The 14,942-nt window shown below is 33.8% G+C and overlaps 1 protein-coding gene across 1 annotated transcript in view; it reads right to left on the bottom strand.

The window, feature by feature from the left end:
* The window catches only part of LOC116431011 (uncharacterized), a 244,855-nt gene that overhangs the window by 63,286 nt on the left and 166,627 nt on the right, over window positions 1-14,942 (bottom strand). Inside the window, exon 2 of the mRNA XM_031985869.2 lies at window positions 12,922-13,025. Coding sequence (XP_031841729.1) covers window positions 12,922-13,025 — 104 coding nt within the window. The remainder of the gene's footprint in view (window positions 1-12,921; window positions 13,026-14,942) is intronic.

The following is a 14,942-nucleotide window of genomic DNA, read 5'->3' as shown; positions in this document are numbered from 1 at the left end:
CAATTAATGACTGCTGCCGATGTCAAGAACACATATAAATTAAAGGATGCTAAGTAATGACTACAAAACTGGGTAAATTATTCTTCTCTAGAGATCCATCTTTTCTTGTGTTTTAATTACTGGTAAGCTGGCAGCCCGACACCACAGACATAGGTATTCTAATTACAAAGTAGCAATAGCTCAAAGAAACCGGTAAATGCCTGTTTATATACGCACTTCCTTCGTGATGCTTTCTGTAATTAATATTCAATATATCGTTCTTCAGGAATTAGCTGTAATTCTTCTCGTACCGTTTCGTTGGACTTTTTTTATACACAACCACCACAGCTTCCTGATTTTAATAGTAGAAATGGATGTTTTTATCTATTATACTGTATATGCACTGCAATAGAATGCACGAGATTCCAATTTTTAAACGGTATTAGAGGAAAGAAATACTAAATACAAGTTTTGTTCGATCATTATAAAAATTATTTATAATAATGTTCCTCTTGCAGCACTATCTGCTCCTGTCTTTTCAATAATATATCAAATTTGTAGAACCGTACCAGGGTTAAAATTAATTTTTTCTTAGCGATATATCTTTCCAATAAACTTTTTATAACCTTAACAGAGTAGTTTCTCTCAGGAAAAAAATATTTTGTACGATTAGGAATGCAAAATTAAATTCATATTATGAATGACTTTTTAACTTCGAAAGTAAATGAAGTATAAGAAGGAAAGCGATATATTATTACGCTTTATTTATTTATTTTTATATATTATATATAACAATAGTGATATATTATAGTAATAATATTTACATCACCACAAGAAATTAAAGACGTATTAATTGTTCACGAACAGTTTCCATTAAATACTAATAATTTATTATTTATTCGCGCGTTCACTTAATTTTCTTATTAGCATGTATAATCATCTTTCAAAATGATAATTAAAATCGATTTTAATAAAACAGGCTTAAAGCACTTGTATCGCTAAAGGATTATCGCCACGATCTCACGAACATGTGAACATTAATTTTCATGTTAACAAGACCACCGTGTACACCGTCGAACTGATATCTCCAGTACGTTTTTCGTGAACGCGTAGCTTAACGCTTTACTTGCCGGCTTCGTGGAGTGAAAACACGTCGCTAATATCAACGACGTATTACTTCGATTCATTATAAAAAAAAAAGTTTCAAAATATTTGATATTATAATTTGATATTAGAACTCCCAATGAGGCGATTAAAAAATTATCGAAAAGTAACTATAAAAGTGAGATTCTTTATAAGAAAGTAATACAAACAGACAGAATTTTTTAATCGCGTTATACGTGATTATATTGTACCAATACGTGAACAATAATTGAGTAAATCGGGGAGAAATAGCCCATTTTTTTTTTTTTGGACAGAACGATTACATCATAAATATCATTAATACGTAGCGAAACAAAATGTTTTTATGAAAATGTTAAAAATTCGATGTATGAATGTTCAATGCGAGATTTGACGTACTCTGTATGAATTTGGTTTTGAGTGTCTTATATTTCAATTATGTCGATACGATTTGCTATTTTGTTAAACGTTTTCATCGTTTTGCTATTTAAGCAAATATACTCCGTTATGTAAATAAATATTATCTGTTGACTTTGTATGTTCTCCTATTAAATAATTCGACAGAAAGTGAATACATATAAGAAGAATAATTAACACTAGGTTAACGGACATTTATTGTACAATTTATTTTATTGGTCTTAGAAAACTTGATATTCGTTCATTTAGATTTTGGAAATTAGAGGTTTGAAGATTATTTGAAATACACATTTGAGTTACTGTACCAATCAAAATCGACATAAGCATTTACTAAATAATGGTTGTAAAATTTAATATACGTCAACTTGATGCGCTCCGTAAACCTAGTATTAAATAAGTCTCTATGCAAGGATCAGTATACCACTAAGAACAATTGAAAATAAAGATATTTGACAATGCAGATGAAATTGGTCCATCTCATCCGTATATTGCGAAACTTATTTAACGTATATTATGAAAATAAATGTATTTTTTCTAAAACTCCTTATTCAGGACCTAAAGGGTTAAAGACGGTGCGCGGCGTCGCGTCATGACATTCCATCGCGGTCGCGCACCTACTCGAAACACGAAAGTATAATTATGTGTTTTCTGTGGGAGAGAAGCGTTTGTAATTACATCCCGAATTTCACGCTCGGCCCTTTGAAACCAATATTTCTATCCCATTCTTTTCTCTCTCATTATGACGGGGTACCGGAGAGAAACACGCTCGCGATTAGCACGGCACAATTTATAACCGACGGATTCTTTCGAATCGTAGAGAGACATTATCTAATTTGTTCGCGTCCCCCGGTTTCACTTTAATTAAGCGATACACGCACCCCAGGGACGGGGATAATTACGATTTATTGGGTTTTGAGCAACTCAGCCTGTAACCGATTCCATTCGATAGGTATACTATAATTTCATATTTCAACCGGCGAGTGTCCACGGTTGCTCGACTCGATCGTAGAAACTTATCATTTCAGTGTGCTATTAACACTTTATCGGCTTTCTTCACAGGCGTTCACGTAATGCTTTCGTTTGTCGCGTGATTTATGTACTCGAACGAATCGAGATAGGAAGGATGTACATTTTTGAGCTGCATCTTTTTAAGCTGAGTGAAGGGTGACCCCAATAATCGTCCGTATTTGTTACTTCGGTATAATATTCTTTTAATACGTGTTGAATATTTATATTGGAATTTGTTATTAACACTAAAACTATCGTTCTAGTCGAAACGACTGGTTTCGGTCTTTCTTGTTTCACAGTTATTTATATTTTAAACGCATTGAATATTCAAAATGATCTTGAAAATAAATAGTTTCACTTGGATATTATAATGAATGTTTGAAGAAACTGAAAATAATCTATTGTTACAATTTTTATAGGCATTATATATTATTAAATGCTCGGTAGTTCTAGTGTTAACTGCGTTGGAAATATAAGTTGGGTACATTTCAATTATTAATATATATGTTTATACAGTGGAAATATTCAGTTTGACGTTTTGTTAAACTGATAGATTTTACTTCTTTTCGGATATTAACTGTTGGTTCAACTTGGGAATGTATGGTGATTAACTATCATACATGTCAAAACGGCGCACTTGAGATTTTTTCTTATAATTATTAAAAAGATACAAATGGTTTTTTGAAAAGTTCTTAACAAGATCACTACCTCCATCTTTTTCGATGACGATGCTGTTAGTTGCATTATTATATTAAATCTAACAAATCTCCTTAAATGTAACATTGAAATGCTGAAACTAAAAAAGGTTACTGCGTTCCTAAACACGGTAATCAACAAATTTTTATATTTTTATCTTCTATTATTAGATCAGGTTAAACAAATGACATCAGAATGTCGATTTTAATGAATAATGCGCATAAAATGAAATATTTTTATAACTAAACGCCGTATATTTTTTCATCCAAGCTATAGAATCGTTGCTCCCAGCACACCGTATATACAAATATCAGAATATCCAACCAAAAAAGAGACAAATTTAATGAAGTGAACCGCCGCGGCGCGCCGGTGTCAGCGTAATAGCGTTCGAGTAGGCGAACAATAAGATGTATAAAATACACACTGACACTCTTGTAACCGGCTATACACGATACTCGAAACAAAAATTCACATTTGCAAAGTGGTGAACCCGCGTTGCGTCGAAAGCGAAAAGGGAATCGCGGGAACCTTCATCGGCACCAATCGTTCGACACGTACGATCGATTTCCCATTAGGTCTATATATTCGTAATTGAGCCTTTCGATCCGGCCGATTTAACGCCCGCTTCCTTTAACCGGCATTTGGCTCCCGATATCTCTTAATAACTATAATCCTCTGATTCCCGCAGATGCTGCGGATTTTTCTTTTATCCTGAATTGATTCCGGACGACTGAGAGCCGGCCGGGGCACCGCGCGTCCGAGCACGCGAAATGTTTGTAATTATGTTAGAATTTCACGGTTGATCGGAATAAAATGGCGGCGAGCTTTCGTGGGCTTATTATCATGAAATTACGAAGCGACAGGCCTGTGGTTATAACACGATCCTTTACCCGCTCGGAAAAGTGAACACGCAGAATCATGGAGAGGAATAAATTGCGCACAGTCGTCGACCTGAGGGGTTACCAGTCAAGTGTGTTTTAGTGGTCGATAGCTTTTGTTCGGATCTTGTCGCCTGTCGATAATGGGACTTGTTAAAATGGAATGGATTATTTTAAATGCTGCTTTGAATAAATTTTACTTTTATACGATAGGTACGTTTAACGTTGAAAAGATTGTGTGTACAAAAATATATTGTGCTTACGGAAAAATAGGGATTGGTTCGACACCTTAGAAGTCAGTAAATGATAAATTATATCAGGATTCATATTAGAATTCAAGCGATTATGTTAAGTCAAAGGAAAGCGTGAAATTGCAGATAAATTTTTGTCTAATTCTTGTCGGATTAAATACATAGCGTGGAAAGAAAAAAATAATGTTTTAAATTAAAATCGTGTAACAAGAGTCGCGTAAATAATCGAATTTCAGAATTTGTTTAATAAGTAACTTCGAAGTTGATAGGTTTCACAATTGAGGGGAGATTGTAGCACATAAAAAAGTAAATTGTAAATGAATGTTGAAGATTCAGTGAAGACTAGTACACTTTTTCATTGTTTATTTTTACTAAGATTAATTTCACCCGAGTGAATTCTGTATGTTTAAGTAATATGCATGAGTGTATCATATTGATTAGAATTGCAAGTTTATTTCACTCTGAGAAGCTTTAACTAGTTTGTATTTGTGTTCAAAATAGAAAAAAAATATTTGTCACGAGAGTTATGCGATATTACAGGTTTCTTGTTCAACGATATAAGTAATTCCATATTTACATCAATTAGATCAGTTAGCAATTAAAGGTTTCCGTTATTCACGAACTAAAAACAAGTGGAACGTCAGTTGAGAAGTTGAGAATGCTAATCTGCAGATTCCGCACAGCAACTTCACTATGTAGATCTATGCATCATAAGACCATATTCTGTGAATGTTACACATGATTAACGCGCAACAAAGTGGACTGCAGGCCGGTTTAGTTTCTGATGTTCTTCTTTACTACTTCTTCATAAATTTATACACATAGAAATTAATCACCTCCACCTGTTGCTTCGCGCTTTCATTATGTTATGATTTATTATTTGTGTTCTCTTTGAGTGTTGACGTGTATATGCATTTCTTTGAAGCAATGTTGCAAACAAGTAAAAAATAAACAATAATATTGATATTTGAACATACATTTGTGGGGATTAGAAATTAATTTTCTTTCGTACCTAGTTGTAATATTTCTTCGTTACTTGCAAAGCGATTTTATGTGTGCGATACTTAGGAAGAATATATTAAAAAGAAGGAAAGGGTGAAAAATATCAAATTAAATCCAGTAACAACTCGAGAGGTGGTTATTTATTGTAATTAATATCATAATACTCAAAATACGATTATGATATAATTTATATTTATCTGTTACGATCAAATATAATTGATTATTACATTCAATAAAAATTGGAAATGTATAATAAATGGATTCCTAAAGTTTATATTCATATTAAGATAGATAAATTTCAGAAAATTCAAATTAAAAATATTTTTCTCTACATTATGAATATTTTTAGCAACACGAAATAAAATGAAGCTTTATTGAATTCCATTCAACTACGTATTTTATAATTTTTTGGAAATTTATATTCGCTATAACAGGATTCCACCGTTTAGTAATAAATCAATGTTCATTGTAGAACGACTTGTATCGACAAGGATTTCGAAAAGCATAAAGAAAGTTATTTATGATTCGATTTAATAATACGTGATTAATGCGATCAGAGTAGACGACTAAGAGAATCGAACAGATTACAAAGACTAATGCTACATGCTTTCTTGAGAGTTCACTCCGACGGAATTTATGTTATGCGTTGACTTCAAAGTACTACCAGTCGGCTAGTGCTCCCACAATGTGTCCAATACAGAATTTTAAACTCGAGATCATTTATCAGTAATAAAATTCTCAAATTAACATGTAGCATAAGATTACTAATACATGTAGAGACACGATTAACGTCACGTGTAGCATAATTATACAAAATTGATTATTAATTTTAATACAGTATTTTTAATCTTTTGTGGACGAGAATTTTTTAAACTTTTGCAACCCTTTTTTATAAAAAAGTTGTGTTATGCATCGAAGTTTTTAATACTAGAAAAAGACTACATATAAATCTTTTATTTGAATCATTAAATTATTCATTTGCAGGTTTCGAGTTTTGGATATCAATGCTCGAAGTCTCCATTATGGTGGCATTCAATCGCAAAGGCTTAATACTACTACACTAATACCTTCTGCAAGCTTTCATTTTGTATATTTAAATGTATAGAATAAGTAAAGCAAAGTTTACTATGTGATTATTTAATGCAATTATGTAGTAATGCATCCAGTGAATATCCCAGTTAAAGTTTAAAGTAAAAATTAGGGTACCTATACAGACGAAATGATTTTGCAAATATTACACTAGAAAGTAACTTTTATAAACTTCCTATAAAAATGTATTATTTAAATAAACGGCGTTTCTAGAATCAGTTTTTAGGGTCATTTCAGTAAACACAAGTTGATCATTTTCAACATTTCTTTACCTTCATCTATTCCGAAAACTTACAATGAAATACAATTTCCAGTTCCACCCCTATTTACACCCTTTTTAAATGAAAAAGAAAAACGTTTCAAATATTCCTACAACAATCAGTTCCTACAAAACTTTCAACAAGATCAAGAAACATCACTATAATAATTTCGTTCGTAAACCCTTTTGCGAATCATCTGCGCACGATCACACATAGTTCAAATGTCCTTCTGCCTCTCATGCTTTCAACATTCTCTCGAAATTACAGATTAAAATAGGCTACCGAGAACAGATAATTGCATAAATATTGCTTACATTTGATCTCATTATCGAATTATCCGTTTCGCTTGTCGAGAAAAGCCGAAACGATCGAATTACCATTGCTAATCACCGTAAGCGCTTTACGCGGTTCGCTTATCTCCGGTCCCTTGTATCCTAATTAATAATTTGCCGATAAACACTTCCGTGGTCTCGACGTTGCACGTGCGAGTAGATGGTCGGGGTTAATTCGTTCCCGTCGCGGATTGGGGTTTCGATCGCCGTTTCCGTGTAGGAATCGAACTATTGGAAATAAGGCAAGCAGTCAGACATCCGCCGAAGAAATTGCGCACCGTCTAGCCTCAGTCTTGACAAGCTATGCAACGGTGTATTAATCTGTTACCGAGTACGTTGCAACAGCAATGAAATGTTTGCTTAGGTGTTCATGTTATGTAGATTAGTTAGCAGATACGCCGGTCCCACGGGTTCCGCGCTGGAACCTCACCGTTTTTATTCGTTCCTGACAGTCCCCGGAATGTAAATTGGACATCTGTGAATTTCCCGTCGCGGTCCGCGACTGTCTTTTTACCGGTTTAATAGACCGGTCGATCGGGAAATTAATTCGTCAGTTAATTATTCGCTGTGCTTCGCGGTTGTTTCGGAGTTAATTAAATCCAGAGGACTCCGCTTGTGACACTGATTCGATTCTGTTATTGCATCAAACCGAGCTACTTCCAGCCTCTGGAGACTCCTGAGAGTGAAACAAATTGCGAGCCACCGAGGCATTCAGTGTTATTAGTAGTAACGGAATCAACTATATTCGCGAGTGGTATCGAATCACGACAACACGCACTTGAAACGGTTAAAACTATTTGGGAAAATAAGAATTGAATTTGTGGCATTTGGAAATCGTTGAAGATAGGCAGGTTCTCGTTGAAGAAATTGGCGAGCTCATTATGTTGGGCAAAGGAAAGTGGGAATTAAAGGCATAATTGAATACGTAATTTTTAAATCATTAAGGGAATTTTGTTAATTAAATTATTATAAAAATTGTGGATATCGTGGGAAATAATAATGCAAGCTTGTAGCCCAAAACTACATTTGATCAGATTTTTTATTTGTTAATTAATATTTAGATTTATTATAATCCATTTTATATTTATTTTTCAAGAATCTTTATGATATCGTGATTTTACCCAATTATTATTGACATAGTTGTTTCTTTGATGTTAATTTATAAAAAAATTATTATAAAACTCTATTGTTACTGTTTTTAAGTGTTAACGCAAGTACAGATGTTATTATTACTGGTTTGATACATAATCTAATCGAAGGTAAAATGTTTTTGAAAGGTATTATAAAATATCTTTTCGTTTTATTTAAAAGATGTTAATGTTCGCTTATTTTGTACAAAGAAGATTGTTAAAATGAATTCATTAGTTCATAAAAAGTATGAATTCATAGTTCATAAAAAATCAAAGCTGAGTGATACATTGGCTCTTGGAAATCACATTCGCCATGTCATGTTGTCTTATCAACAATATATACGAGCAAACACAGTACTGGAAAAAGTTTAACCTGTTTATTTCAATGTCGGCCTTGTACACCCATTAAGGTTTATACCCTTGAATTTGTTTTGACCACCACTTTTACTAAAATCAGACAAATATACAACTTTCCATTAAAGAAAGTTTCCTTTCATTATTCAGAGCTACTGCACAATTAAAAGATTACTGTGATTTGTAATTTCTTTGAAAAATTTGTGTGTTTGACTTTCATACTATCTCTAATAATATTAATAATAGTAATATCTTCATGACATATATTAAGTCTAATAATGTCATAAAAGTAGCAAAGAAACAAAAAAATCATAATAGTAATGTAGATTGAAATAAAGTAAATAAAAAAATAGGAAGTAACAATTTAATTACTTCCCTCAATTAACTTCTCATCTTTTCCTATAATAACTACAAAATTAATTGTAAGAAAATTCAATAAATCAATTAAAAAAAAAGATTAAACTCAGAAAGTAACTTAAAACAATTTTACGTTCAAATTTTAAAACGTATCTCGATACCTTCGGTACAAGTCCTATTAAAAACATTGTTCACAATAAAATTAACAATATAATGAATTATCAATAATTACATTACCCACCGATACAGTAATCGCGTAATCACTCAGTATACTCTTCGAAAGGCAATTCGTATTAGTTTATGTATCAGCGAAATGGAACGGGAAGGGGGAAAACGGTTCGAAGAACAAATCCTTGGAACTATGGCCGCCGGTGAACGGGCGAACAGATACAGTGACAATCTTTATTAGCGAAAAGATCCATCGAATCCATTCCGAGGTGGACTGGCTAGATGTACAAAACAACTTTATCCAATGTTTCTCATCCCCCGATACGGGTTCAAGTGTACCGGACGGATTTAATGAAATGCAACGCTCCTCCTTAACGAGACTAGTTTCGAGCTGGACGTTTAACCACGTCTTTATTTCAATCTTTTGCCTGTTCTATCGGACCCGTCTAATCGGAGGAGAACGTTCGAACGGAACGTTCGTCGGAATCCGTGACGTTCGCTCGCGTTCGTGGTCACCGGAGTCTCCATTGAAACGGTACATCAGACTATTTTTCGATCGGTGCACAGCCTCTGTTTCTGCTCGCCGGTATTATCGCGATGAACGTCCACTTTGATCCTGGCATGCTCAATATCTGCTTGTTTTATCGGCGTGGTCGTCCGCCGAACAGCGCAGATTACGGGGGGATTTCTTGACGTTAAGATGAATTTATTGTTCGTTCCGCGGCCCTGTACAATGTTTTATCGATTCCCCGCGACGGCCAGCTTGCCCTGTCACCAGGTTTGATTAAAGAGCTTTCGAATAAGCGGTTGATATGAGGCTTTTCCTGGCTTTCCTTTTTCGTCTATGCCTCCGCGCGTTTCGCGATCCGTTGAGCAGAACGGTGAGTTGTCCACGAAGAATTTGTGGTGATTAACATTGGAACTGTCCGACGTGTCAAAACGATACACTTAAGATTTTTTTCTATGATTATTAAAAAGATACGAATGTTTTTTTGAGAAATTCCTTAACACGTTCGCCGTTACCATTTTTTTATGCGACGATCTTCTCAGTTGCGATGTTGTGTTCAATTCAGGAAATCTTGGGAATGAAATATTAAAAAACTAAGAGTGAAAAGGGATATTGCGTGCTTAAATATAATGTATATTATAACTTTAGATGACGATAACCTTACTATTAATCTTATTTTCTTCATACGAAGTGTAACGAATACGTGACATTGGTAGTGAATGGGTTAAATAAGAATTTGCGTTTTTTTTTTGGACTTATTTTTGGTATTGACGTATTGCGTAGTGGATAATTTTCAGAAAACTGAGCACTGTCTGGTGATTTTGAATGAAATTAACTTATATTATTATATGTAACAAACTTGAAATAACTTATTGATATTTAAAATATTTCAGACAAATAATCAATTTTGATGGAATTTAATACTTTTTAAATGGTGTGGTAATCAGCAAAGATACATAGCAGATATTTATATAAATATTATAATACTATAAATACTATAACCACTTTCCCTATCAAAGTTAGAAGATTAAAATCCAACATAAATATATAAGAGCGTTTTTATGTCCTTATAGCTATAAATTTTCGTGATTTCTAGGGTCTCTTTCACTATTCCATCTTTCCAAACACATTATTTCTAACGTACCTAACAATCGATAAACCAAGAAGACAATGAAAATGCGAAAGGAACGAGTCATCATACTAGAATTATAACTTTCAAACTCCTCCACCGTTTCCAGCTACAAATACAAGGAACAATTCCAAAGAAGGAACACGGTTCTTAACATCGATGAAAAATATTTAATTGAATCTCAAGATATATGTATACAAGAAAATGTTGATCGCGAAAGAATTAAAAGTATCAGCACCTCGTGAGAAAGAGGGGATGAGGGTGGCGATGATTGTGAACGCGGTGAAGCGGCAGCCCCCTGAAATCAAATCAAATTCCAATTTCCTCGTTACAAGAGGCTCGGACGGCCACGGAAAATGCCGCAAAAATCTTGCAGCTAACAAGATTAATCGGCTATTAAACGCATCCTCCTGCGAAATGGTACACAGTCAAGAGTGTATCAACCCCAGAGGAACGCATTCCTTTTGTACGGTACTAGTTACAGTGGCTCGATGGAAAAAAAGGAACGAAACAGGGAACGATAGTAGTTAAGGGCTAAACCTGTTTCTCAGGCTCGCACAGCTGCTCCTGTATTTCGATCAAACGTCATCGGTTTTAATTAAGTCTCGAAAATGCCGATGAAATGGATCGCGTATGCGAATCACAGATTTCGTATGTACCGCGCGTATCGTGGACGATAAGCTTTGGAGCCTGTTGATTTTCCCCCCACTCTGATGTTATTGGCTTCCTCTTCGTCTCCGTTTCAGTTTGCTTTTCGAAAGAACCATTGGTAATAATTGATATTTACGTGTGTCGATTACTGTGGATAGTTAATTGCGACTACGAACGCACTTTAAGTAGTTTCCTTCCAAAAAGTCATTTAGATTGTTTACATGTTTTTTGGAAGAGAGACTATTGTGAGTCGACGTTATTGGATTTCAGGTGTTTCAGTGAAACGTTTTAAATAATAATATTGTTTTATAAAATAATTTTTTTATCGAATTGTGAACGATCTTTTAATTGTTTTTCAGTCTCGAAGTGAAAATAGATAGCTTTTCTTATATTTTGAGCGACAGGGGTGAAATATTTTTAATATTCCGAAACTGGTGAACTCAGTTTAATTAAGCTTCGTTTTAACTGAACAATTTCAGTTTTCTGTAGTCTTCTTTTGGATATTATTTCTTTTTCCAATATGTGTAGTCGTGAAATTACTATTATTTTTAATATTTATACTGTTTGTTATTATGATAATATGAATAATAGCATGTATAAAATATTAAAAAGATTTTAGAGAAATTTAGTCTGCAATATTAATTTTACTATTACGTTTTTGTACATACGTCATTTGGACGTATAATTTCATAATATAATTACACGTTTACTTGTAGGCTTAAACACTTGTTTCATAATCTTCTCTCATATAATAATATTCAACTGAATCAGATTATTGCTCACATGTTAGTTAAGAATACTAATCAACATAGTCCTTATATCAAACAAATTAATTCGATAACTTCCTGTTAACGTTAATTAACTATAAATGTGAAATTATTAATGGATAAGCTGTAGCCAGCACAAATGTAGCTTTAATTCGTTCGCTTCAGTTAACACGTTGATACACTTAACGCAACTGCAAAGGAATCGACAATGCAGTGATAAGTCCATACTTAAAGGTTAATTATTTATTCGTTATTGTCATATATTTAACACTAGGTTTACGGAACGCGTCAATTTGACGAACATTGAATTTTACAAACATTATTTAGTAAATGTTTCTGTTGATTTTCATTGATGCAGTAACACGAATGTGTACTCTAATCATCTAATCTTTAAACGTCCAACTTCTAAAATCTAAATGAACGAACATAAAATTTGTTAAGACGAATAGAATAAACTGAACAATAAATATCCGTAAACCTAGAGTTAAATAAAGGTTTATTCGAATAATGTCTAGCAATGGCAGAAATAAACGATCTACAATCCGAATCCCTGTCTAACGAAGTCGGCTCGTGTGGTCGATTCATTCTTCAGCTTTTAACCTTACCTACCCTTTTCCCGGCGTACGTTTCTGTAATTTAGATGCCGCGATAGCGTATTATGGAATAAAAAGAGAGGGAGGAGCGGTCGGCGTCGCGTGGCACTCGGCCGCTTCATTTTCTTCCCGAGAGGTATGCCCCCGCGCGCGCCGTCGGTCCGGGACGTGCTACAAGGTGATTTTATCGAAAGGAAGAGCAACTTTTTTCGATGTACAGCTTGACTTACCGAGCCGTAAAGAAGACCGCAGGAATCCATGCACAGGTACAGGCAGGTCGCGACACCTTGAATCCACAATTGACCTCTGGACACGGACGTTCTTTGAAATATCGCTGGAAAATAAAAAGAAGAAAAGTGTGGTTGAATATATAGAAGTTGTAGTAAAATGTTCTTGTTATGAAATGAAATTTAATCCTCTATTGTATTCCGTTTCCGATCGGAAACTTGCACAGAACATTTTTTTTTTATTTTGTACTTGTACATGTATATGTTGCCATATAGGAATAGTCATAAAATGTAATAAATAACATTTTTTATTAATATTTTCTTATTTATTTCATTATTACAGCAACATTTAAATAGAATAACAGCTGTGTATCTTTTTTTGCTTCCTCATAAAAATTCTTGCCATAGAGGGTTGAGGGGTTTATTTAACTATTAATTACGGAGACTGGTCTCGAAAATAAAAAAATTTAGCAATGTGCTTCGAAGAAATGGTTGAATAAATAGGATTAAAAAAAGATTGTTGACTTGTTTTTCTGCTTTAATTAATGAAGAACGTGCACTGAAAGAAATTATAAATAAAAGTTTTCTTATTTTGTAAAACAATGCTTTTACTGCATTTTAAGTTTAAGTTTGATGCAACAGAAATTGAAAAGTCAAGATTTGGAAACATTTCAAACTGTTAAAGGGTTGTTCGAAAATTTTGTGGCCCGATTTATAAAGAGAAAGTAACAATATATAGGTGAAAAATATGGTAATACTTAATACGGTAAGTTAAAATAATTTAAAACTAAAAATGTATAATTTATTTCTTATATAGCTATAATAATTGAGTATGCGACATTATATCAATTTAATTGTCTCCGATATATTAACAGAAATGATTGTAATAATCGAAATTCCTTCATTTCTTCGAAACAAACAGTGAACATGAGTAACAATTGATATTGAAAAATTACATGTTTGTTTTTCAATACTACGTTCAATATTTACGTGACAATAATCAAAATAACCAACAGCAGTATACCTTATAAATATTTGTATATAATTGAATTTTAGAATTTATAGAAAAAGTGAAGAAACATTAGAATCTTTGTTCAACCACAATAAATTCGATAATCTGTAATTCTTCACGAAAATCGAAAGTAACCAATTTCTAACTAAAATACACCTGACCCTCGATTTACGCACTTTTTCACGCAAGTCTCTTTCTTTCGCGGTGAATTATATTTGAATTTAGTACCACAGAATAAAATGAACTTTCGTTTTAAAATATCATTATTATCAGTTCAATATACAAATATGTATTTATAAAACTGATACCAGCTTTTTCTTCGAATATTTTGTTTTCTCTTGCACCGACCGATCCTATTTACACAATTTTCATTCGCATAAAACGAATTCACGTGGAACAGATTTTCTCGTAAATCGAGGATCAGGTGTAATATACGCAAAAAATATTTTTCATGTATTCGTATCGATTTCCCAAGGCAATGTTATTTACGCCGCGTTATTAAAAAGCACGGCGCCACACAGGATTTACGAGCAGAGAAGGTAATCGCGCAGATTTTTAATTTCTATAGATAGGAAGTTCGGTAAAACCCTGCTTACATTTCTTTACTCCAATCCCTTAAATCACAGGAACTTCTCCCTGCAATAAATCAACTATCCGTGCCTATGAGTGCCCATATCAAATTTATTGCAGCTCAAAAACGCTGCCACGAACTATCTCTAATCGTCTAGAACACGGAACTAAGGGTGATTCAAGGCTCGCGAGGCCCGCCCCAATTTCCCGGTTATTCGCGAATCCACCGAGGCCATTTATTAAAATGCCCATCGAGAACGAGACGTTCCGGTTTTTCTGTTAGAAACTTTTCGCATGCTAATAACCAGAGATCCCATTCATCCTCGAGGGCCGGATGCTGACCGCTTCGACGAGCCGTTCCGGCTCGATTGCAGTGTAAGTCACTATTTTTCGCGGCAAGAAAACACAAAATACACATCCGAAACCATTTTTCACCTGGCAT

The sequence above is a fragment of the Nomia melanderi genome, chromosome 5, assembly GCF_051020985.1.
Source record: "Nomia melanderi isolate GNS246 chromosome 5, iyNomMela1, whole genome shotgun sequence".
Taxonomy (NCBI): domain Eukaryota; kingdom Metazoa; phylum Arthropoda; class Insecta; order Hymenoptera; family Halictidae; genus Nomia; species Nomia melanderi.
This window is presented reverse-complemented; position numbering and strand designations above follow the sequence as displayed.